Raw genomic sequence first — 24,184 nt, forward strand, 5'->3', positions numbered from 1 at the left:
GTACATGCGGGTGTGTGGTCTCCTGTTTCTGGCTGTGTGTCTGTATGTGTGCATGCAGGTATGAGGTCTGTGTGTTTGTGTGCTGGTCTGTGTGTTTGTGTGTGTGCGTGCCTGTATGGGACATGTGGATCATTTGTGCTCTGTGGCCATTTTGAGGTCATCTATGGTTGGGGAGTTATTTCTGGGTGTGTATCAATTTTTAGCATTGGCATAAAGATAGTTTGTGTGTGCCATTGTTAGGGGACCCCAGTGGATGGTTGGTGCATGCTGCTGTGACAGAGTGTGAGACTGTGAGCAGGGATGGGGTACGTGAGTGGTGTTTTCATGACTGTGCCGTGTGGACTCCATGGGTGTCCGTGGCTCTTCTATGCAGGCAGCCTGTGGTGATGGACATGCTGGGCGCCCTGCATGACTGGAAGCTATATGCATGACCATGTGCAGCTGCGAATACTTCGTTTCATTATTTCATAGGCAGGCATGGGGATTGGGGCTCTACGTATGTGCAGGATTATGTGTGAGAGGAGTCTCCTCTTCTCAGTGTGCCATAGAGAAAGCAGTGTTGCATCTGGTGGTTGACCAGGGGTGGTACATGAAGTCAATACTGGCTAAGTTGAACTGAGTAAGGTAACTTTTTAATAATCCACAAGGGAGGGGAGCAGTGGCCCAGAGAAAGGAAATCTATCTATGAGACAAAAAACAATTCATGGAATTCTGAAAACTTCATGATTTTACTTTTTTGGCTACCAATTCGCCTCTCTACTTCCTATTCACACAATTTTGTGGTTCTGAAGCCCCTGCTGTTTAGCAGGGTGGATGGTGCGTTGGGATTTCCAAGGAGGAGGTCAGAGTGGGCCAGGCCTCCCCTGGTCCCCTGAGAGCTGACCTGAGCTCTGTGTGGTGATTTGTAAATACATCCAAAGTAGAATTTGAGGAATTTGTTTTGAACTTCTAAAATCTGTCATCTTATTTTCACTTTAATTTACTTTCTGATGGTGTATAAAGTATTCTCCAAATTCCACAAACCTGTGCTCCCACTATCACGTAGGTTGTATTCCCTACTCTCCAGTATGGGAAAACCATGTTTACCCAGCTGTGATGATTTAATTTTGTGGCCAGGTATTTAATCCTTAAAATTGGCAAATATCAATAATCAAGGTCCATTGTAGTGGAAAATAGTATAATGAATCAGGATTTTCTTTTACTGTCTCAGAAAAGCTATTTAGAGTAAGCTGGTGAATCTTGGATACATCAATCAGCACCGTTATCATACCTCTATATTTAGCTGTTATCAGACTTTTTAAAATCCTATTGCTCTCACCAAAAGTCTGTCATTAAATGTTTCTGATTATTACAGATTTTATTTAGCCTGTATCCAGATCAAGGAAAGTTCTGGCAGTTGTTGGCTGTGTCACCGCTGGAAAGCTACTGTATCCAAACCATACACTGAAAGGGACAGTCATCGATGGTTGAGATTCACAAAGTGAAGAGACACCCAAGAACAATTACAGCTGTTGCTGAAGGTCGTGGCATCGAGGATTGCTGTTCCTTCCATGCATATTTGCTCCTCCAGGACGTTTGATGAAAGATGGGGCCTTGGAACAGAATGGGAAGGGAGTGCTAGTGAAACTGAGATGGGTGGTTGGTGGTCAGGTTCCCACAGAAGGGTGATGACAGCTGAGTGGCACATTCTACTCAGGCCCTGGCTTTCCTGTGGCTCTTAGATACTCTGTTCTGTCTCTTCCCCCCACTGCCTTTTGCATTTCAGCTTGGATGGTTTCTACTGGCCTACTTTTAAGTTCATTGGTTCTTTCCTTGGCTGTATCATATGAGTCTGATTATTGCTTGGTTTCTTCATACCGTGTTTTCTCTTGCCTTTTTGTAGGCCTCATAATTTGTCCTTAAAAGCTGGGTGTGTTGTTCGGGATAGTTGATACTGAATGTTAGTCAGCTCAGGCTGCCATAACAAAATACCACAACCTGGGGGGCTTAAACAACAGACATTTATTTCTCATAGTTCTGGAGGCTGGACATCCAAGGTCAAGGTGCCAGCTGATTTGGTTTTTGGTGAGGGCTCTTTTCCTGGCTTGCAGATGGCTGCCTTCCTGCTGTGTCCTCACAGGGCCTTTCTTTCTTCAGAGAGTGTGTGTGTGTGTGTGTGTGTGTGTGTGTGTGTAGAGAGAGAAGGAGCACTTTCTGCTGTCTCTTCTTTTTTTTTTTTTTTTTTAAGATTTTATTTATTTATTTATTTTCCCCTCAAAGCCCAGTAGATAGTTGTATGTCATAGCTGCACATCCTTCTAGTTGCTGTATGTGGGACGCGGGCTCAGCATGGCCGGAGAAGCGGTGCGTCGGTGCGCGCCCGGGATCCAAACCCAGGCCGCCAGCAGCGGAGCGCGCGCACTTAACTGCTAAGCCACGGGGCCGGCCCTCTGCTGTCTCTTCTTATAAGAACACCATTCCTTTCAGATCAGGACCCCACCCTATGACCTCATTTAACTTCAGTTACTTCCTTAGAGGCCCTGTCTCCAAGCATAGCCACACTGGGGGTTAGGGCTTCAACATACAGACTTGGGGGGACACGGACATTCAGTCTATAGCACTGAGTAAACAGCATTTAAGCTTGGAGATGAGCACACCTTAACTTCTGTGGGCATTGGTTGGGGGTTTGTGTAAATCTAGTCACAAGTTGCAGTTTGTGGTTGCCATGGTAACCTCTGGTGCCACAGACACTTGAAATTGTCGGCCTCTCCCCAGCTGCCTGCCGGGCCCTGCACTGTTCCTGTTCCTCCTGCAGGGGTAGAGCGACTTTCCCCTCTTACTTGCTGCCCGCTGCTGGGGTTCCCCTGTGCCTTCAGGCTACCAGATTTGGCATGCTTCTCCAGCAAATTAATGCTTTTTCAGAGGTCTTCCCAATTTCCCCATCTTCCCTGTGAGCACCTGCTGGGTTCTTGGAGGAAAAGCCTGTAAGAAGATGTGAACACCCCTATTCTGTGGCTCCCAGGGGCTCCCACTCTCATGCTAGCCCGCACTTGACCTCCAACAATTTAAAAATTTTCTGGTTTAATCTTACCTGCTTCTGTGTGTGGTGCTGGCACCAGTCCCAGGGAAGCAGATGCTTGGACCTGTTCCTCCCAGCAGTCGCCTGTCTCACTCCAGATTTCAGTTTGAGGGTTTGCGATGCAACCTCGTTCTCGATGGAATAAGTCATTAACGTACGTTTGCCCAGCCTTTTCTGGTTGTAAGAGTGGGAGTGGTGCATCTCCAGCTCCCTACATATCCCAGCTGAAACTGAAAGTCCAGAACCTCCTTAGAATGGACATTTAGATTAGAACATTTGAGCATGAAAGTCCCTAGAGCTCCCAGTCCTGCTCAGAGCAGTGGGGTTGGTGCTGGGTCCTGGAAGAGGAGGCATCCCAGAAAGTGAGCTAGGGAAGAGGGAGGGGAGGGGAAGGAAGAGAGAAAGAGGAGGAAGAGAGGGGTGGAAGAGGAGAGGGAAAGAGACGAAGGAGAGGAGGAAGCAGCTCTGGTCAGTTCAAATAGTTCTGATTATTATCTTTTAAAAAGGAATTAAATTATTCAGAGAACTAAATGAAAAAATTTTTTTCGTTAGTGTCTTTAGTTGGTAATCTGGGTGAACTGAAATTTTAGGAAATTGGGTAGTTTTCCTTGCAGTCACTGGTAGTCTGTTGCATATTTTGTTTTCTCGAGTCCTTCTGGAGATTCCACCCCCCACATCTTCCCAGAAGACCCTCTCCCTCAGCTGAGCCACTGTCTACATACAGGGTGCCAGCAGCATTCCAGAAAGACCTGGCACTCCAGGCCTTCAGGTGAGCCCGTGAGGTGGCCCTAATGGGCAGTGCATGGTGCACCCCGCCCCTAAATGAATGGGAGCGCTCATCCACACCTGCTCTCGGGACGGGGTACCTCTGATGTCCATCTGAGAGCCTGCTCAGGTCTTTATATTTGCTTTACCACCTTAAAATTGTGTCTGAGCTTTAGTCAAAGAAGTATCTCCTTGTGAGAGAACTGAAGAGCTCTATGATTTTGATAAACTTTGTTTCTCATTCTCACGTCTTACCTCTAGATCACATCTATAGGTTGAAAAAACTAAGATGTCCTCCTGCTTTCCCCAGCTCCCCCTGGGGCCTTCTCAAAGCAACTGTCAGCGTGGAGGCCTGGCTTCATGATGCCCCTAGGAGATGGATGCTGTTCTCCCTTAGTGTGACTTCATTGCAGGTGGTCATACCCTGCTTCCCAGGCCAACCCCAGAACGTGGAGGGCGAGGCTGGATCCTGTCCAGAAACAGTCTCTGGTGAGATCCAGACAGGGAGAGGGAAATATCTGGGGGAAGCTGGGTGATTATACTATGACAACTCCCGCGTGAACCTTATCAATCAGGAGAAATCCTAAGTTGGCATAACAAGTCAGGATACTAAGATCAGATAATAAATAAAAGCTGTCTATTCATCCCACCAAGGACCGTACCACATCATTTTTATTCTAAAGTATTTTGCAAAACGTTTCTTCCAGGGCAGCCCAAGTGCACCAGTCCCTGGCCAGGGCTTGAACAGGCCCAGGCCCATCCTAGTGACTGGCAGGCAAGTGGGTTTTTCTTGGCAGCAGGTGTGACTGGGCAGGTCTCTTTCCTGTTCTCTGAGTAGCCTGTGTATTTGCATGAAGAGAGAAAAAGAGAAGTGGAAGAGATGGGAGAGAGTTGTGTGTGATGATAGGAATGCTACAGAGTGGTTCTTACATTTCTGTGGATCATGTTATAGAAAAAATTATTCAAGGGGGAGAGAGATTGAGCTTGATTCTGAATACAACAATGGGAATTTATAGTCAAGGAGCCTGGTGGGGGGCAGTGGATGGAAAATTACTAAGAGGAAACATCAGGGGTCGGGGGGATCCTGGCTAAACCGACCTCACAGGATTCTTGCTGAAGGCAGGCCAGGGTAATCAGACACCAACTGGGGATGGTGAGAGATGAGGAATGTGATCATATATTGAGAGTGATCAAATATGGAAGATGGGAAATTGTGGCTACACTGACTTAGCAGAATTGTTGCTAAAATTGGACAATGCGGAGATGAACACAGAAGCCGCAAAGTCAGGGCCTAGTTGTGAAGAGAGGTCAGAACAGCTTGAACAAAGTTTAGTCAAGGAAAGACTTTGTCAGTCCCTCCTCTTGTTCAAGGAAAGAGGAGACATTTTTCTTTCTTCTGAACATATAAGTCCATTTTTCCTTAGTCACCTTTTGTTCATTAAGGACCAGGTGAACCGTCTGTTGGGACTTGGTAGTGGAGGATATTTGCTGGGTGATGTGTGCAGTCAGGAATTTAATGGGGGGGATTCTTATGAAAATAAAAAAACAAAACAAAACAAAGATTAATGTTTGGAAACCCAGTTTCTGAGTCTAGAGGGTAGCCAGTCAAGATGATTTCTAGATGTTGGGCACAAAGTATCTTTAGATGAAATGAGTGAGGGTGGCAGTGGCAATTCAAGGAATTTTTTGGTTTGTAGTTTGGATGTCTCTGATGATGGCATAGACATCAGTGTCATAGTCATGGTTATCTCTCGGAGCAGGGCATGGAAGCATCCAGCTTCAGCTTGGAGAACTTCTTGAGATAGCTCCAATAAGGATCTGGGCAGTCAGGTTTTTAGTTCTTAGTGGTGCCAAGTCAGGAGGGTGGGAGAAAAACTGGAAATGTTAGTTTGGAGAGTTGTAGCCAGACCTTGGAGGAAACTAGAAGAATTATATGCACTATAGTTTTCCACTGACATAAATTTCTTTCTACAGTCACTCCCCCCCTTTTTGATTAAAAAACAACCAAAGTAAGGTTATTCTTGTTTACAAAATAAGTATAATCTCATTAGGTTTGGCCTGATTATTTACATAAATGCAGGAAGAATAGTAGTTCATCACGTTGGCCTTTTTCAGTTGGCTTTGTTGTAACTTTTCATGAGAAATCTCAGATTAGACTTTTAAAAGCCTCTTGATGCTAGGAAGCCATGCTAGGAACTCACTACTAGATTTTACCTTCAGTATCTAGAGATTTGGGTGAATTCTTCTCTTTTTAATGTCTCCAAGATATCCTGAGATTCCTGGGCCTGCCGGGAAGTGATCTTCCTTACTTACCTGTAAGGCTGGCAATCCTGTAAGCCAGGTACTAGGCTGACTTTTCCAAGAAGGCTTTGTAAGCATTAGCTCCATAAGTCAACGTTAGCTCTTTAAACCACATAATTCACATGCACATAAATTCTCAAATATGACTTTCCAGTCAAAGTCTTGGTAGTATAACCAGTTTTTCCAATTGTATCCTGTTGCAAGTAGAAACAGATTTCTATTGAAGTTATGCAAATAACTATACTGCCATGAAAGTAAGAAGACTCAATAAAAGTCTCCAAATTCTGGAGAGATCAGGTAGTGAAAAAGATAAATGTTTCATTTTTGTTTGCAAGCCTTTCAGGAAGGCATCAGAGTAAAATGAAAACTTATCTGTGGGTGACAAAACAAAACAAACAACAACTTAAAATGGCCATGGTTAAAGATCTGTTGAGAGTTCATTTGACAAGAAAATTTGGTTATCCCTGTGACATACAATATTTTAACAAAATAACCAGATTTATGACTGATAGCATTATCCCAGACATATCATGGACAGTGAAGGTTTTGACAAATTTCTGTGAATTTCATACAATTTCTGAAATACTTATATTAATAATATTTACACACACAAATATAACCTAGGGAAAGTTAAGGATCTCTTCTTATTTGAAAATGCCTTTTCATGCAATTCAATATATCAAATAAACCAAATTATTTTTAACATTTTTCTGAAAAGGTAAAATAACAAATCATTTGAGATTTCCCAGAGGCCCTCTGAGAAATCTCAAGGTCAGTTGAAGAACAAGAATATTTAATTTAAGATTTGATTTGGGGAAGTCAAAAACTTCAAAAAGTTTGAACTCTTGATAAATAGGATCACAGATCACTATGAAACAATACTTAGGTTCTCTTAAATAATCAAGAACATGATAAATGTTAACATAAAGCATAGGATATTATTCTGATAAAACACAAGACCTTGGTTTCCTAGGTAGATTACTTCAAAGGTAAAGAAAAACCTTTTGCAATCTCTTATTGAGGACAGACCAATAATCCAAGAAAACTTTGTTGTTTTAACAAAGAGAAAATCTAATTCTAGTTTTGTATCAGTGCACTTTTGATATTAAGGCCCATTTAAAAAAAATTTACAAATAAATCCATTCGAATCTTAGCCAGCTTGACTACAGGAAATAAGAGCTCTTTTCCTCAAACCTTTTACAGTTTTCTAATATCCATTCAGGTTGTTTTTTCCCCTATGTCTTCCTTTTTCTCGTTCTGGAATAACCAGTCATTCTACCTTCGAATAAATTTGTTTCTTTTGCCCTGAACAAAAACACATCCTTCATATCTCATATATTTCCTGCAAAGTTGTTTCTCTTCACCTTTATTATTTCTAGTAGTTTTAATTATATATATTTCTTATAATTTTAAACATTCATAATCTTTTTTTTACAGAGAAAACTAAGAAATAGGCAATTGTGAATTGTCTGTCATATACCCATATTGTGTAGCAGACTAGCAAATTTTATGACTATACCATGTCACATTTCTTATAGGTATGTGCTGTTTTCTCAGAGTATAATTTTTCATGTTGGCAAAAAGAACATGTTTATTAACAGACGCTGATATACTTTGTCTCTCTATACTGTACAAAAATCAGAAGCCATAAGTATATAAAGTTAAACTTATGCTTAGCAATGAATGTTTCAGTAGTTTATTTTTGTTGTTGTTAGCAACCCTGTGTACAGCAGAACAGAACCCTACCCAGTCTTTTTGTGCCATCCTCTTACCTTCTGACACTGTATCAGACAGTCCTCTACTGCTATTCACAGGGTTTTCATGGCCAGTTTTTTTGGAAGTGGGTGGCTAGGTCCTTCTTCCTAGTCTGTCTTGGTCTGGAATCTCCACTGAACCCTGTCCACCATGGGTGACCCTGCTGGTATTTGAGATACTGGTGGGATAGCTTTCAGCATCACAGCAACTTGCAGCCACCACAGTATGGTAATCAGCAGTTGGGTGGTGTGGTTCCCTGACTGGGAAATGAAATCAGGTCACAGCAGTGAGAGCACTGAATCTTAACCACTAGACCACCAGGGCTGGCTAAAGTTTATCTTACTTAGAAATTATTAAGGAAACTCTATTATTGACTTAACTTATCATAACTATAAGGTTGCAAATTACTCAAAAATTTTGGAAACTAATTTTAGGCAGACATACGATAACACCAAACAAAGCTAGCCATCATTGGAAGTTATTTTCCTGTTAACTATTTCTAACCTTGTTTGAGTAGTAAACCTAAGTAGAATAAAAATGCTTGCTCATATTATACTTAATGCTGATAATTCAGAAGACATAACTGTTCTTATTAAACTAACAATATTAAACTAATCTTATTTACCAAAGATTACCCAAGTCATGTGAACTTGAAAAGCACCTGGGTTAGTTTTTATATTTCTGGGCGTTTTAGGAATATTTAATTTATACAAGCATTCATTTATCTCTAAGCCAATTTGACTAGAACTCTTTTAAGGGATTTTATAAATAAATATGGTAATACCATCTGGAGGTAGAAAAATATCACATACACATGACATACATACATACATGTGTACATATACATAAACATACAGACAGATGTAAACAGAGATCTTATAGCTTTCATTCTAAAATTTTAGCTGTGAGTCAGTAATACAAAACTTACTGGTTTATGTAAAATAGCTAGCATCTTTCCTTCATTTTATGTTTTTGTCCAAACTGTGTTTCTGGCAAATGGGACAAGTTAATGAGACCTGTTAAATAGGAGGGCTAATGCTTTTTTTTTTTTTTTAACCAATATTTGTGGAGAAGACTTTTAAGACTTTATTTTGCCCTGATATGTTATCTTATAATGTAGATTATGGACTACATTTTAGGCTGAGGATATATCTAGTGGCCATCTAGATGTCTCCAAAGCTATCTAAGTGGGTAAAACATTCAGTCTATTTGTAATGAGCTCTTTTCATTTTCAGGTAGTTGCTTTTGGGAGGTCCCTGAGTCCTTTGAAAGCCCCCAATGGGAGCAGGAAGCCTAAAGTTCAAGTGGCTGTGAAGAATTGAGGGGCTGAAGTGGGAAGGGAGAAGTCTGGCAGGGTGGACAGAGGGTTGGAGGAGTTAGGGGTTTGAAGTGGGACATATCAAAGGCTTCAAGGGAACTGGAGGCAAGATGGAAGATGGTAAGAAGAGGAAGGAGAAGCAGAGATGATGGGAAAGGAGAGGTTTTAGAAGAGACCCTTTTGGGAGATTTTTCTAAATCTAAGTTTTCTAAATCTAAGTTTTCTAAAGAGGCCATTGAAGTTCCAAATTCAGCAGGGGTTCGAGGAGAGGGGTTTCAGTTGACTGAGAAGTTCCCCTAGGAGAAGCAGGTAACAGAGGCCTCAAAAAGAGGCAGAGAGGCCAGCCTGATGGCATAGTGGTTAAGTTCATGTGCTCTTCTTCAGTGGCCTGGGGTTTGCAGGTTCAGACCTACACACTGCTCATCAAGCCATGCAGTGGTGTCTTCCCATATACAAAGTAGAGGAAGATGAGCACAGATGTTAGCTCAGGGCCACTCTTCCTCACCAAAAAATAAAAAATTAAAAAAAAAAAAGAGCCAGGGAAGAAAGTCTTCCAGCCCAGGAGTCAAGAAGTGGATCCTCATTGCAAACAAAGAGCCTGGAAGAAAGACTTACAGCCCAGCAGGTACCTTTCAAACAAAGAAGCCCGGGCCTCTTACCCAGCTTCTAGAGTATACTCAGAATCTTAAGAATCTGTTGCTACCAACTTCAGTGGATTGTCGTCTGGAGCAGGGATTCAGGAATCAGACTCACTAATGGATCCTGGATCCATCAGTCGGGAGTGAAGACAAGGCTTCAAGTGTGTGTACTTGCAGTCCTCAGTGAGTCGTCCGGGAGCTCAGTGATGAATCTGATCCTATCTAAGTCTCAGGTACCATAAATGTTAAAGAAAAAAAAATGTTCAGTGACACTTGTTAAAGATGGTAAGGCAGACTTTAGTTAGGACCAATGCAATAGATGTAGAGACCACTGCAATGGGGTCTTGTAGTAGGGGAGAGAGATTGAGCATGACTCTGAATACAGCAATGGAAAGTGGGAATTTATAACTAAGGAGCCTGGTGAGGGGCAGTGGATGGAAAATTACTAAGAGGAGACATCGGGTCAGGGGGGATCCTGGCTAAACTGACCTGACAGGATTCTTGCCAAAGGCAGGCCAGGGTGATCAGACACCAACTGGAGGACGATGGGCGATGAGGAGTTTGGTTAGATATCGAGGGTGATCAGACGTTGAGGGTGGGAGATTCTGGCTAAACTGACTTAGCAGGATTCTTGCTAAAATTGGACAATGCGGAGATGAACACAGAAGCCCCAAAGTCAGGGCCTAATTGAGAAGAGCTCAGAGGAGCCTGACCAAAGTCTGGTCAAAGAGACACTCTGTGTCAATCATTGACCCCTACAAGGGCTGATTTGAGCTTCCCACGTGCTCCTCAGAAAATGCATCATGTTCTCACTGGATTTCCCACGGACTTCCGGAAGCTCACAGACCCTCTCCCAAGACCCTGGGGTGAAAACTCGCTGTGGGGGTTTGTGAAAGGAGAGATGAGAAGTCAGCGGTCCCACCTGGATGCCCCCAGAGAGCCAGCTGCTGCTGTGGTCTATGAAAGGTGTGGGCATGGGAGGTGAGTCTGTGCACCAAGCTCCAACCTTTGAAGGTGATTCTCAAGACAGGGGCATTATGGGCAGGTCTGAGGTAGGATGTGATTCAGGCTTTGTTTTGAAAGGCCAGTAACAATGTTCTTGTGGTTGCCCTTGTGAGTGAAGAGTCCCTGCGTCCTTCCTCCCTGATTCTGGCTGGACCCCTGGACGGGCCTGGCCAGATGAGAGGTCTGGATGACAGACACAGGGGTGTGTTTTGGAGACAGCCCAACTCTCCTTTAGCTGGAGAATAACAAAGCTACCTTTCCTCTTTTATGTCTCCTTTGTAACAGTTGAGCTTTGTCATGTCAGTAATTGCAGGGTTTATTTTAGAAGCATTGTGAAACAGGAAGTGGCTGTGATTGCAGGCACTTGAGGTTCTTTGTTCCTGAATTGTTGTCTGTGCTTGTTATGGGGGAGACCTGTCCAAGGCCCCTAGGTCATTAGGCAGATGAATAATGGTCTGCAAGCCAGGTTATATATAAGCAGATTAACTAGGCTTGCTCACTAGCCTTCCTCCTGTCCTTCCCTCCCTCCCTCCTCTCCTTCCTTTCTTTTTCTTTCTTTCTTGACATATGGTCTATTTTCCATCACACCCTGCATCGTAACCCTGGGTTCTCAGAGTAAGTGAAGGAACCATTATACACATTAAATGATTTTGTCCCTTCCTGTTCTTCCTCACTTTTGTCCTAAGCTCCCTAGACCACTCCAGAACTACGTTGTCCAATATGGTAGCCACTGGCCACCTGTGGCTCTTTAAATTTAAATTTATATTAGTGATGTGAATGACATTAAAGTTTCACTTCCTCTTTCACATCAGCCACATTTCAAGTGCTCAATAGCCACATGTGGTTAGTGACTACTGTATCAGACAGTGCAGCTGTAAAACATTTCTATCACCACAGAGAATTCTATTGACCCTTGCCACTCTAGAGATTAAGGGCAATTGTTCACCCATTGGGCCCCAAATGCTGGAGAAAATACGTTGGCACAAGATAGATTTATTTTTCATAAATTGATCAATCCTTAATCTTTCATACTTTATCAAATAACATTGCTCCTGTTTTTATCATGAAGTGGAGTCTAAAGGGGCCCCATTTTCTTACCTCTATTCAATTCAGCAAAGAGTATGTCAAAGAAAAATTGCACCAGCAAGCGTTAAACAGTCAAAGAAGACTTTACTCAAGACTATTGTAATAGGGGAGAGATTGAACTCAACTCTGAATATAACAGGGGCAGCAGGGGATCTATAGCCAATGGGCAGGGTGAGGGAGAGGATGGAAAATGACTAAGAGGAACTTGTTTGGGTATCAATAGTGGGAGGATTCTGGATGAAATGGGCTCATCAGGCCAAGGATGAAGCCTAGTCAAGAAGAGAGTTTAGAGGACCCTGACTAGAGTTTGGTCAAGGAGAGAGTCCTAACGTTTGATAGGCTCTGTTACAAACTGAAGGGTAAGCCCAAGAGGACTCTATAGTCTAGGTAGAAATGAAGGCCCCTCCACAGGTTCTCTCGGACTAGTTTCATGCCTGGCAGCAGCATGTCACCTGCTGTTCAGAAGCGCTCTGCTCACGTGTCTTTCTCCCCACCAGGTGTGTGCCTCTAGGACAGCCGCCTGACTTGGGACAACCAGAGCCAGTAGGAGGTCATGTTCACTGGAGGAATAACGGGGACGATTAGCCAGGAACTCAGAGGAGGGAGGTCTAGGGGCTCACAGAGTGGGAAGGGGTTTAGGGGGTGTGTCAGGTTAGGTCTTGAAAGATGGCTTAAATTTGGGTAATGGGAAAGGCAGGAGGACGTCGTTGATGGAGCCAGAAGAAGGAGGCAATTTCTCTGTCTCCTCTCCTTCACACCGCCATCTGGCCAGGACTCTGGTCTAGGTTTGGAGGACTTCAAGGATGATGCTGTGAACAAATATTTATTAGTTAAACAGATATTTGTTGGGGACATCTCATGTGGCAACAAGTACATTAGTACAGTAGTCTCCAGAGGAGTAGAGAAATGAATAAGATGTAGTTCCTTCCCTTGAGGAGCTAGACCAGTTGGGGAGAGAAATCTAAAACAAACCCCAGTATGGTGTGAATAAACGCTTTAACAGAGTATGCCCTGTCCACGGAGGAACGCGAGAAAGAGCAAGGAAAGGTTTAAGGAGAGGAGAGCTTGAGCAAGATCTCAAAAGATAGGAGAGATTCTCCAGCTTTGAGGGAGGCATTTGAGGCAAAAGCAGGGGACTGTGTGTTAGGAGCATGGCAGACAGTCCAGCATGGCCGGGAAGGAAGGATCAAAGCTGCCTGCAGGGGTGGGGCTCCACCAGAGGCTCCTGTTTGCTGGGATCTGGAAGTCCCTGCTGACACCAGAACATCCCTCTGGGCTTTGAATCCTAAGCACATGGTTGGCATCTGGAAAGACAGGAGAGGAAGGCTGGAAGGGCATGGGGTCCCGTGACCCTTGGATTTTGCATGTCTCCATTTGGGCGGTTGATCGTAGGGTGCCTTAAGTGTTCCCAGGTCGTCTCCCTGCTAGGGCATGAGACTCCCGAGGACAAAGTCCTTGTTTTATTCATTTTGCTCTTGGTTCGCAACAGACGCTCCAAAAACAATGAAAAATTAGAGGGAGAAGCTGCTGCTCTTCCAACATTAGCCTCCAGGTGGTGCTGTTCCGCCTCCTGGGTTTCTGCAAGGTGTCTAGAATCCATTTTGTGTTGAAATATTTCTCCCCATTCCATCCTGTGTCTGCTCTGGGGAAAGACCAGGACAGGAATAATTTTGGTGTGGCAGAAGCAGCAGTGTCTCTTTGGGCCTTTTCTTAGTACATCCTGCCTCATGTGTGACTTCTGTTTTCCATTTGTCCTTTTTGGAACCCAAGTAGCAGCATAGGTGCATGGAGAGGCTTTCCAACCAAGTGCTGGGGACAGCTGCTGCTTCTGGGCTCGCACATGGGCAACAGTGCTGATAAAACACTTTCTTTACCCAGATGTTTTTGTACATGTTTTTTAAACCAGTACAGTCATGTGTCGCTTAACAAAGGGACGTGTTCAGAGAAATGCATCGTTAGGCAGTTTTGTCGTGTGAACATCATAGAGCATACTTACACGCACCTGGATGGTATAGCTTACCACACACCTAGGCTACGTGGTACTAATCTTATGGGACCACCATTGAATATGTGGTCCGTCGTTACTGAAACGCCCTTATGTGGCACATGACTACATTTTGCTGGAGGAACCAGACAATGAAAAAGGATTAACCATTCACTGGCACTCCCCAACACTCAGTGCAAATCCTGTAGACACTCTGGCAGCAATGAAGTTCTGCCTTCTGCCTAAGTGTGCTCGATAAACCACCTGTTTCTTTCAGGGTTTTAAGGAAGAGTAAAGGAATTGGCCACTGAATCTTCCTACAACCAGTGAGCTGCTGCTAAGACTTTTGAGACCTCACACAAAGCATACACCATTTTGAGATTCATTTTTCCACGTGCAGTAGTTGTCTCTTCTGGATCAAAATGACTGGGCTAGCCGCTGTGTAGACTCCATGTCGTGCACCCCAGAACCTTGCCGCAGAGGCAGGAGTCGGCCTGGAGCAGAGAGAAGAGCCGTGTAGCACAGGCTCCTACACTTATGTAGCACCCAAAAGTGGGCTGTGGGAGCTGAGCGGCCAGGGTGCAGGGGGGATAAGCACCATGGGCATCACATTTTGAGAGAGGAAGCCTCTTTTCCTGATAACTGTACTCGGTCAAGAGCCCTTCACATCTTTGAGGGGATTTGTCTCCTCTCACCACAATGGACGGCACTGATTAGCTAGTTTCAGAATTCTCATTTTCAGTGCTGTTTGTGATTTCTCAGCTTATAAGTAGAGACCTAGCCCTTAGGATTTGGGCGTGAAAGTGGATTAGTCCGTCTGTTCATATGTGCAGCCATCCTGTCTGCCACTCCCCGTGGGTCCAGGAACTTGGGTAGGAGTTTCATGTTGGCTGCAAAAAGAGGAAGCAGAGATGATAGTAGGATGGGGAGACACCACTTAGACATTAAACCAGAGGATTCGAAATGCACACGATTAAACAAGGCAGAACCAATTGCACATGCCAGGAGTGAGGGGCTGAAGAGGTAAGGAGGGTCAGTCAAGGGCAGCAGCGCAGTTGGAGGAAACAGTCGGGACGTGTGTTTGCTTGTGCACCTAACAAGGAGGGTGTTCAGTGGGCAGGTGGTGGGGGATCTAGGCCTCTCCTTCTTGCTTTGTGGTTCACCTTGACGCTCCCCCAGCTGCGAACCTCAGCAGCCGTGGGGACTCCACGCTGCTCCAGGTGGACCTGGCAGGGGCCCTTGTGGCCAGCGGCCCGAGTCGTCCTGGAAGAGAAGAGCACATTGTGGTGGAGGTGACCCAGGTCGACGCTCCAGGCTCCAGGTGGCGGCGGCCACAGCAGGTTACACTTATAAGTTATTTGAAAGGAATTGTAAAAACGCATTTCATCTCTTCATCAATCGAGTTTCCTTTGAATGAATTTGATGGGGGAGCATAAGGCAATGACACTGTGATTAGGCAAGTCCTTATCTTTAGCTTTGTCTTTGAGATTCTCTTTACTCCTTTTCTCTGAGTCAATTTATAAAACTCTCGCCATTTCAGTAAAATCAGGCTTGCGAGTTTTTTTATTCAGAATGATTTTACGGGGCAATTCAGGGAAACGTTATGTATTTGAAAGTAGTTTTTTGTTGTTAAAGTGCGGTTGAACCTGGGCCTTTCCTCATGGACCGGAAGACGCTCCAGCTGCGTGTTCCCTGGGGTTTCTGGACGCTTGGCTGAGACTGGCCTTAGTTTCCCTGAGCTTCAGCTTCCAGAGTGATAGGCCCTGTGCTCAGTTCCTGTCTTGAGACTCAGTTCCCGTCCTGCGAAGGCAGGGAGAGGCAGCAGTGGTGTTGTCACCACGGCCCAGAGCCCAGACAAGGCCCGGCTCCTCTCTGTGCACCCTGACCCATCCCCGGAGTCCTGGCCTCAGTGACGTCCCTGGGTTGTGATGCTGGCTGCTGTATGAAGTAATATCCCTAGTTCATAGGTTTTTCCTGTTGTAACCAATAGAAGAAAACCGTGCTGGTGCACAAGGCTGTGTCATCTAAAATGGAGCATCTGTTGGGTTACCACACCCCTCACATTTTCCTGCCATGCAGAGCAGGCTCCACAGAGCACAGGTCTCACTTATGAACAAAGCTGCAGTTTCATGCATGGTGGCCGATGCAGCACTGATGTTTTAAACCCATTGCCCTGTCCGTGGTCTTAGCACGCAGACTTGGCTTCCCCACGTGCAGTGCACAGCCCACTGCCAAGAGCTCCTCCTCAGTAAGATGAGGTGGGAGCACTTCTGTCTGCTTGTCTGTGAGCCTTGTGTAGAGGAGGGCATGACCTTTCGCAGCCTGCTGGCGTAGCTGCCTGCCCACGGGGTGGTATGGAGCTTCCCTGCTCCAGTGACCACACACAAATCCAGCTCCAGAAACATGAACACAGGAGATCTTTATTAAAGGATTTTTTCCGATACGTTTTTTCCTAACACCAAAGTGTTTTAAGAGAACTTATGGTGTCTCATTCATGCTTTGATCAATTTCAGAGTTCCTATTTTCAATTTCCTTTGTGGTTTGTGGGCGACAAGACTCTTGTCCTCCCATCAAAAGTTCCTGGGCCCCTTGGCCAGGTCACCCACCTCTGCCCTGACTAACCCTCCCTCTCTGCTCATAACTGGCCCCCTCAGCTGGTTTCTCCACTACCCTGCTCTCCATGAGAACATGGGGGGCGGGTTTGCCTGCAGCAAAGGAAGCTTTGTCCTCATGTCCTCCCTCCCATGGGCCCCTGTGACACAGGTGTGGAGTTTCCTGCCTCCAGTTTGGAGCAGGAAGTAGTTCTAAGCAAGCATTTCTCCTTAGTTGCCTCAGAGGCCTCAGGAGACTCCAAGTCTCCAGTAACGTGCGATGATTTCCTTGTCTCATAATCAATCTGTGTTTACTTCTATACCTTCATACACTAATTCTGTATTCATGCTTCTGTATTCTTTGTTAAGCAAGCCTCCAAGTTGTGGAAATGGGAGGGATGTGGGAGCCATGTAAGAGACCTTGCTGTTCCTCTTTCTCCTTTCTTATTCCAAACCAGCACCTACACTGAATAGTGCCACATCCCAGCTTACTTTCAGGCTAAAAGCCTTACCACGGTTTTATGACTTTTACAGGTCGCTCATAATTGGACAGTATTTTTAAATCCGAGAAGAAGTGAGCGCTCTGTGGTGAGCAGGACCTTTGAGGTACTAAGCAGGTGAGTCTCAGGTGAGGAGGTCTTGGGGGAGGGTCCTCTGGGACACGCTCACCTAAAGAAGTTTGACCTGTGGGACTCCGATTTTTGGCATATAGCTGGATCAGTTACGTGGCTTGGATGAGTCGCTCTTCCTGTGTAGGCAATGAACATGAACGACGTGGGAGGGCATCTTAACCACACGTATCAGGAAATAAGAGGGTTGATTGCAGGGTCCATTTTGAAGCAAATGGTATCTTATAGCTGATGCTTTAATTTCATTAATATCATGAAGCTATACAATGGGCATTCTAGGAAATTTTAGTATCCTTTCTCTTTTTTCTCTAATTAATGCCACTCCATATTAAGTCTGTACTCTTGGTTATCATATGAGTTTGCTAGGCCTGCCATAACAAATAGCACAGACTGAGTGACTTAAACAATAGAAATTTATTTCCTCAAGGTGTCAGCAGGGTTCGTCTCTTCTGAGGACTCTCTCTTTGGCGTGTAGGTGGCCATCTTCTCGCTGTTTTCACATGGTCTTCCCTCTGTACATGTCTGTGTCCCAATCTCCTCTTCTTATAAGGACATGAGTCAGATTGGATTAAGGCCACCCTAATGGCCTCATTTTAACTTAATCATCTCTGTAAAGACCCTATCTCCAAGTACAGTCACATTCTGAAGTCCTGAGTGTTAGGATGCAAACATATGAATTTGGAGGGGGCACAATTCAGGTCAGAACAGTTATTGACTGAACTTTCAGGAAAGTGCTGTAGTGTCAGCATGCCACATACTGTTGATTACTTGCATGCTTCTTGTTCCTGGTGCTTTTTCCCACTATCGATGACAACCTGTCTACATATTCTCAGGTTGCACGTGGCCCTTTTCTGAATCTTTCACATGTGAGAATAGCTGGCTTTGCTATTTGTTAGCAGGCAAAGCTGTCAGGTGTGTGGTGAGGAGGACGAGAGAAAATTAAATGGCTAGAACCAATGTGAACATCCCTGCTCCCTGTTAATTGTTGGAGTGGCACCTGCAGTGAGGCGGCTACTTCCTGATGGGGGCTGAGGAGCCTACATCAAATGGGCCTGGCCGCGAGTCGGGGAGCGTCTCACACTGTTCACCTGTGCTCAGAGTGCCTCGCCTGCCAGGTCAGGCATTGGGCTCAGTCACTCTGAGGTCAGTTTGGGCTCTGGTTATTGCCACGGATGACTTGTGTTGGGAAGGACACCAGGGTAGCAGGCACTAATTGTTGATGTAGGTCTGTTTCCCTTACCAGCAGTAAAACTTTTGCTTCTTTCTGCAGAGAGACCATTTTCATCAGCATTCGAGCCTCCCTGCAGCAGACCCCGGCTGTTCCTCTTTTGATGGCTCATCAGTACCTCCGTGCAAGCGTGGAAACACAAGTGACCATTGCTGCGGTCATCCTCGCTGGGGTCTATGTGCTGATTATATTCGAGGTAACTTGCATGCTTGCTCTCCTTGATTCATCTGCACCCACAAGTAAGTGTCTTTTAACTTGTTGGGTGCTCTGGCTGGGCTCAGTCCTGCTTCTTAATCACACTGCAATAGTGTCTTTCCTAAAACGTAACATTTCTCTCATTCTGGGTGGAAAATTGATTCGTACTGGAATATTTGTTGAATCTTGGCAACTGACATATGCAAGCTGAGTTTTGGCAGGCATTGGTAAAAGTTACCTGAGAAAACTGAATATGCACGGGATTTTGTCACCGTCACTCAAAGTGTGACCCTGTGGGGACAAGTGTTGAGCCTCTCTGAGGTGCAGGGTCTTCTTCTGTAAGACGGGCGCGTTCACAGGTCCCCTACCTGCTTCATAGGATTGCGTACATGATGGGGACTCGGGAGACCTTGGGGGACGTGTGGGGAAGGATTATCTGTTACATTTTATCAATTCAGCTAATGGGCCTTTTCACAAATGATCTCATGTCCTATAAATTCAGTGTTTCTGGGAAACGTTAAGTGTGGCTCTAACTTTAATAGCACGAAGCCAAGTGCAGACCCTCCCTGGGCTGGGCAGATCCATCATTGGTTTAATTGTGAAACCAGATTTACAGCAACACATTGACGGGAGTGTTGGCTCCAGTAGGTTGAGCCCGGAAGGTCAGTAGAGGATGTGGCTCTGAAGGGGTATTTCTTCTCAAGCTTGGGATAGGGATGAGAAATGCCTTGGAGCTGTCAGTGGCCAGGAAAGTTCCAGAAGTTTGCCTGCAGTTGTCTAGTCTGCCTGAGGAGGAATGTTGGCTCTAGTAAGCTGAGCCCCCGCTTGTCCCACAAGGTCCACTCATTGGTTTAGTTGTTGCATCTCTTATGTCTCTTATTCTAGAGCAGCTCTATTCTCTCCATTGTTTTTCTGTTTTCTTTTCAGTCCATATTATCACTGTTCTGGGGTTCCCATGACGACCCACATGCTCTGTGGTTTTCTAGAAGGACTCACAGACCCAGAGGAAGCTGTGCTCTGGGCTGTGGTTTATTACTGTGACCAGCAATGGGAGAAGACGCATGAGGCAGAGTCTGGAGGAGTCCAGGAGCAGGCTTCTGGAAGGTCTCGTCTCCCGGAAGGGACACATGGGACATGTCTCTTCTTCCAGCAGCACTGTTTCTGTCCAGGGCAGCCTACTCGAGACTCAGAGCTCAAGGTTTTGTCAGGGGCTTATCATATAGGCACCCTTAAGCCCACCAAAGTCCCAGCCTCCCAGAAGGAAAGCAGGTGTTAAAACCATAAGTCACATATTTATACAAACAGTCTAGGTGTGCTGGTACAGCAGAATGCAGTGCTCCAGGCCCACAGAATAGCCTTATCACTTGGTAACATAGGGAACATTCCAAAAGCCAAGTACCCAGATACCAGCCAAGGGCCAGCCCTGGAGCAGGCTCTTCTAAAGGTCCTTCTAGTGATGGCAACCTCAGGCCTGCAGGTTGTCTTGACTGCACCACCATCTAGTTGACAATCCTATTCTGTTGTTCTGTGGAGTATCCTGCACCTTGGATTGGGCTGATGGGTTCCCCATGGGATTAATTTGTAACTCGATCCTCTCCGTTTCCTACAGACCACAATTTGGGTCTGAAGCCTTCAGGTTCAATTTTGGGGCCCACGTACTTTATGGGCATGCTGGGAGTTTGAATTGCATCGAGGAGGAGGAGCGTGATGTCTGATGTCTCCCTTTCAGGGATGCTGAGATTGCTCAGTGAATTTAGGTGGCAGCAGCCTGGCCCATTTATTGTCAAGCTCCCTGTTACCTTTGCTCCTAAGGGTTTTAATTCCCGCCAGGGACCATTGCCTGACTCAGTTATTTCATCAGCATTTGCAATAAACTCTCTAATTCTGCCATTCCATCTGCATTTATAAATGAGTCATTCTGTATTAAAGAGCTTTCCCCCACTCAATTTCTTTAATGTGAAACACATTTCATGCCAGAAATACAAGATAAATTATTTTTCTTTAGTTGTTGGTTTTCGTAGTAATGAGTTGTTGCCTTAGCAACTTCCAGTGGTTGTACACTGAATTTATTTCGTGTCTCTCTCCTGTTTTTCTGAATATCGTTTTGAACTTATGGATTTAATAAATTCAATGTGCTTTAATCAGTTACAGTCACTAGTAATCAAAAAAATATAGTCCAATGACAATTTATTTTTGAAAAGACTTCTCTGTTATTCTAAGGTTGGTTTGTCTTTTTTTTGTATAATTGTACAACTTTTGGAGATATGTAATTTGTAAGTATTTATTACTCTTTCATTAATTAATGGCCATTCAGAAAAAAAACACTTTCCCTCCCTCCCAACAGCCATCCTGAGGTTATAAAAGTCCTGTATAGAGGCCAATTCAACATGGCTTCTACCCAGTAGAAACCAAAGGTGGACAGGTGAGAAGAAACCAGATACACTGGTTCATTGATATTGGCTCATCGAGGGCACCCTCGGACTCCTTGTAAGTCGGTCAGGTGAACTGGTGCCCCTCAGGATAAGGCATCACCCCCCTGCTGCTCCGTAGTATTATGTACTGGCTATATTATCTATTAAAAAACCATTTTTGTTTTGAAATAATTACAGAGTCACCAGAGTTGCAAAGAAATGTACAGGGAAGTCCTGTGCACCCTTCCCCAGCCTCCCTCGGTGTTAACATGTTATTACACAACGATGGTTCCACATTAAGACCAAGAAATTGACATTGGTACAATCCATAGAGTTTATTCAGATTTCAGTCATTATACATACACGCATTTGTGTGTGTGTGTGTGTGTGTGTGTGTGTGTGTGTCTATGGCCCCATCTAATTTTGTATGTTTAGCCTTGTGTAACCAGCACCATAGTAAAGATACCCAACTGTACCGTCACCACAGGCTCCCTGTGGTAGCCCTGTATAGCCACACCCATCCCCTCCCCCACCATCCCTAAGGCCTGGCCACTACTAATCTGTTCTCCTTCTCTACCATTATGTTATTTCACCAGTGCTTTATAATGAATAATGTAGTATGTATCCTTTTGAGATTGGCTTTAGTCACTCGGTACAATTTCCTTGAGGTTCATCTAAATTGTTGCATATATCAGTAGTTTGTTCTTTTTTATTACTGAATAACATTTCATGGTGTAGATGGAGTGGTTTGTTTAAGCATTCATCCTTTGAAGGGTTAAAAAAATGTTTTCTTTCCGTGTGGGACTATTACAAATAAAGCTACTATGAACATTTAAAAATGTTTTTTTAATGTTGAGTTTTAAATGTTCTTTATATATTCTAGACATAAAGGCTTTGTTGGATATGTGGTTTGTAAATATTTTCTCTCAGTCTAGTTTATAAATTTTTCCTTCTGTAGATTGTGCTTTTGGTGTCAAGTTTAAGAACTCCTTGCGTAGACTTAGATCCCAAAGATTTTTTTCCTATGTTCCTTCCTAAAATTTTTATTTTTTACACTTTTTTTCCATTTTTACTTTTTAAAAAAGTTTTGCAGTTTTACTTTTTATGTTTAAGTCCATGATCCATTTTGAGTTAGTTTTTGTTTAAAGTGTGAAGTTTAGGGGGAGATTGGTTTTTTCACCTATGGATGTTCAATTGCTCCAGCACCATTTATTGAAAAGGTTATTGAAAGTTTCTTGAATTGCTTTTGCTTCTTTGTTAAAAGTTAATTGGGCATATTTATGTGGCTGAGTTCTTTATTCTGTTCCATTGATCTATGTGTCTGTTCTTCCACCAGTACCATCCTATCTTGATCATTGCAGATATATCATAAGTCTTGACATTGGGAAAAGGAATCCCCCCTTTTTTAAAAAAAAAAAAATTGTTTTGCCTATTTTATGGCCTTTCTCTTTCCGTATACATCTCAGAATGGCCTTGAAGTCCATGAACATGGTATGTCTCTCCGTCTAGTTAGGTCTTCTTCGATTTCTTTTATAATTTTTCATCACATAGATCATGTACATGTTTTGTTAAATTTATAGCTAAGTATTTCCTTTTCTTTGGAGCAATTGTAGATGATATTGTGTTTTTATTTTGGTTTCCATTTTTTTCATTGTCAGTATACATAAATGCAATTGATTTTCGTATGTTGATCTTGTATTCTGTTACTTTATTGTTAGTAACACTACTAAGAATATTTTTACTTTACTTATTATTTCTTGGAGTTTTTTTGGTAGATTCGGTGGGATTTTTTATGTATATAATCATGTCATTTGCAATAGGGACAATTTTATTTCTTCTTTTCAAATCTGTATTCTTTAATTTTCTTTTTTATTGTGGTGGCTAAAATAGGAATGGTGAGATTGGATATCCTTGCCTGTTCTTGATCTTAAAGGGAAAGCATTCAGTCTTTCACCATTAAGTATGATGTTAGCTGTACGTTTTGTAGATGCTGTTTATGAAATTGAGGAAGTTCTTTTCCTAGAGTACTGAGAGTTTTTTACCATAATTGGGTGTTGAGTTTTGTCAGCAACTTTTTTGTGTCAATTGATTTTCTCCATTAGCTATTTGATATGGAGGATTACATTGATTTATTTTAGAATATTGGCCCAGCCTTGCATACCTGGAATGACTCTCTGTTTTCTAATGTGAGTATTTATTGCTATAATTTTCCCTCTCAACATTTCTTTAGTTGCATCCTACAGATTTTAATATGTTGCATTTTCAGTTTTATTTAGTTCTATTTTTTAAATCTCCTTGAGACTTCCTCGTTGACCCAGAGATTATTTAGAAGTGTGTTTTTAAATTTCCAAATGTTTAGAGATTTTCCTGTTGCCTTTGTGTTACTGAATTATAGTTTGATTCACTTGTGACCAGAGAACTTACATTCTATGACGTCAATTCTTTAGATTTGTTGACATTTTTTTTGCCCCAGGTTTATGGTCTATGATGTGAATGTAGTGTACGTTGGTGAATATGGTGTATGTTGGTGAATATGGTCTGTCTTGGTGAATACTTGCTGCTGCCAGCTGCTCTCCATACACGTTGTATGCTTCCTGATCCCTCTTGGACCACTCTGTTGTAGGTTTGTCACACTTATCACTTTCTAGCATGCCATTTAGTTCACTCACTTATGTATGTTGTCTGCTGGTTTTGTTCAGTGTTGATTCCCGGTGCCTCAGATAGTGCCTGGCACAGAGTAAGTGTCCAGTAAATATTATTAAACAAGAATGTTTCCAGAGCATCTTTAGATATTTGACTAGGTGCTGATGTCCTGCTCTGGGTCTGGTCTCACCTGGCTGCTGGGAGCAGGAGCATCATCCGCCTCTGACCCATGAGTGACTGAGTGGGAAGAAAGCATCAACCAGGGTTCCCTTCGGCTTTTAATAGCTTGATGGGATAAAATCATTTCAGGAAATTCCTTGGGTTATTTAAACTTCTGGTCCTGCAGATAATCCTGAGTGGCACTTTCTTACCTGAGGATTTGGGGTCTGATTTCTCATCCTTCTAAAGTAGCTCTTGTTGAAAGCCCCAAAGAACAAAATTGGACTGATCTTCCTAATTCCTGAACTTTGCATCTCTAATAGGGCTTCTCCAGAGATTTCCCAATGCAGCATTCTAAAAATGGCATTATCACAGCTAAGGCTTCTCTGCTCTTATGCTATATGAAATCAAATTAAAAC

The 24,184-nt window shown here is 43.7% G+C and overlaps 1 protein-coding gene across 2 annotated transcripts in view; it reads left to right on the plus strand.

The window, feature by feature from the left end:
* Positions 1-24,184, plus strand: part of OCA2 (OCA2 melanosomal transmembrane protein) — a 350,637-nt gene that overhangs the window by 75,778 nt on the left and 250,675 nt on the right. For both annotated transcript variants that reach the window (XM_004421907.3, XM_087428803.1), the window contains exons 6-9: positions 1,355-1,427; positions 15,089-15,249; positions 17,035-17,117; positions 18,400-18,553. In XM_004421907.3, the coding sequence (XP_004421964.2) occupies positions 1,355-1,427; positions 15,089-15,249; positions 17,035-17,117; positions 18,400-18,553 (471 nt within the window). The remainder of the gene's footprint in view (positions 1-1,354; positions 1,428-15,088; positions 15,250-17,034; positions 17,118-18,399; positions 18,554-24,184) is intronic.

Source organism: Ceratotherium simum, chromosome 3, assembly GCF_057802395.1.
Source record: "Ceratotherium simum simum isolate JZ-2026a chromosome 3, ASM5780239v1, whole genome shotgun sequence".
NCBI classification, from domain to species: Eukaryota; Metazoa; Chordata; class Mammalia; order Perissodactyla; family Rhinocerotidae; genus Ceratotherium; species Ceratotherium simum.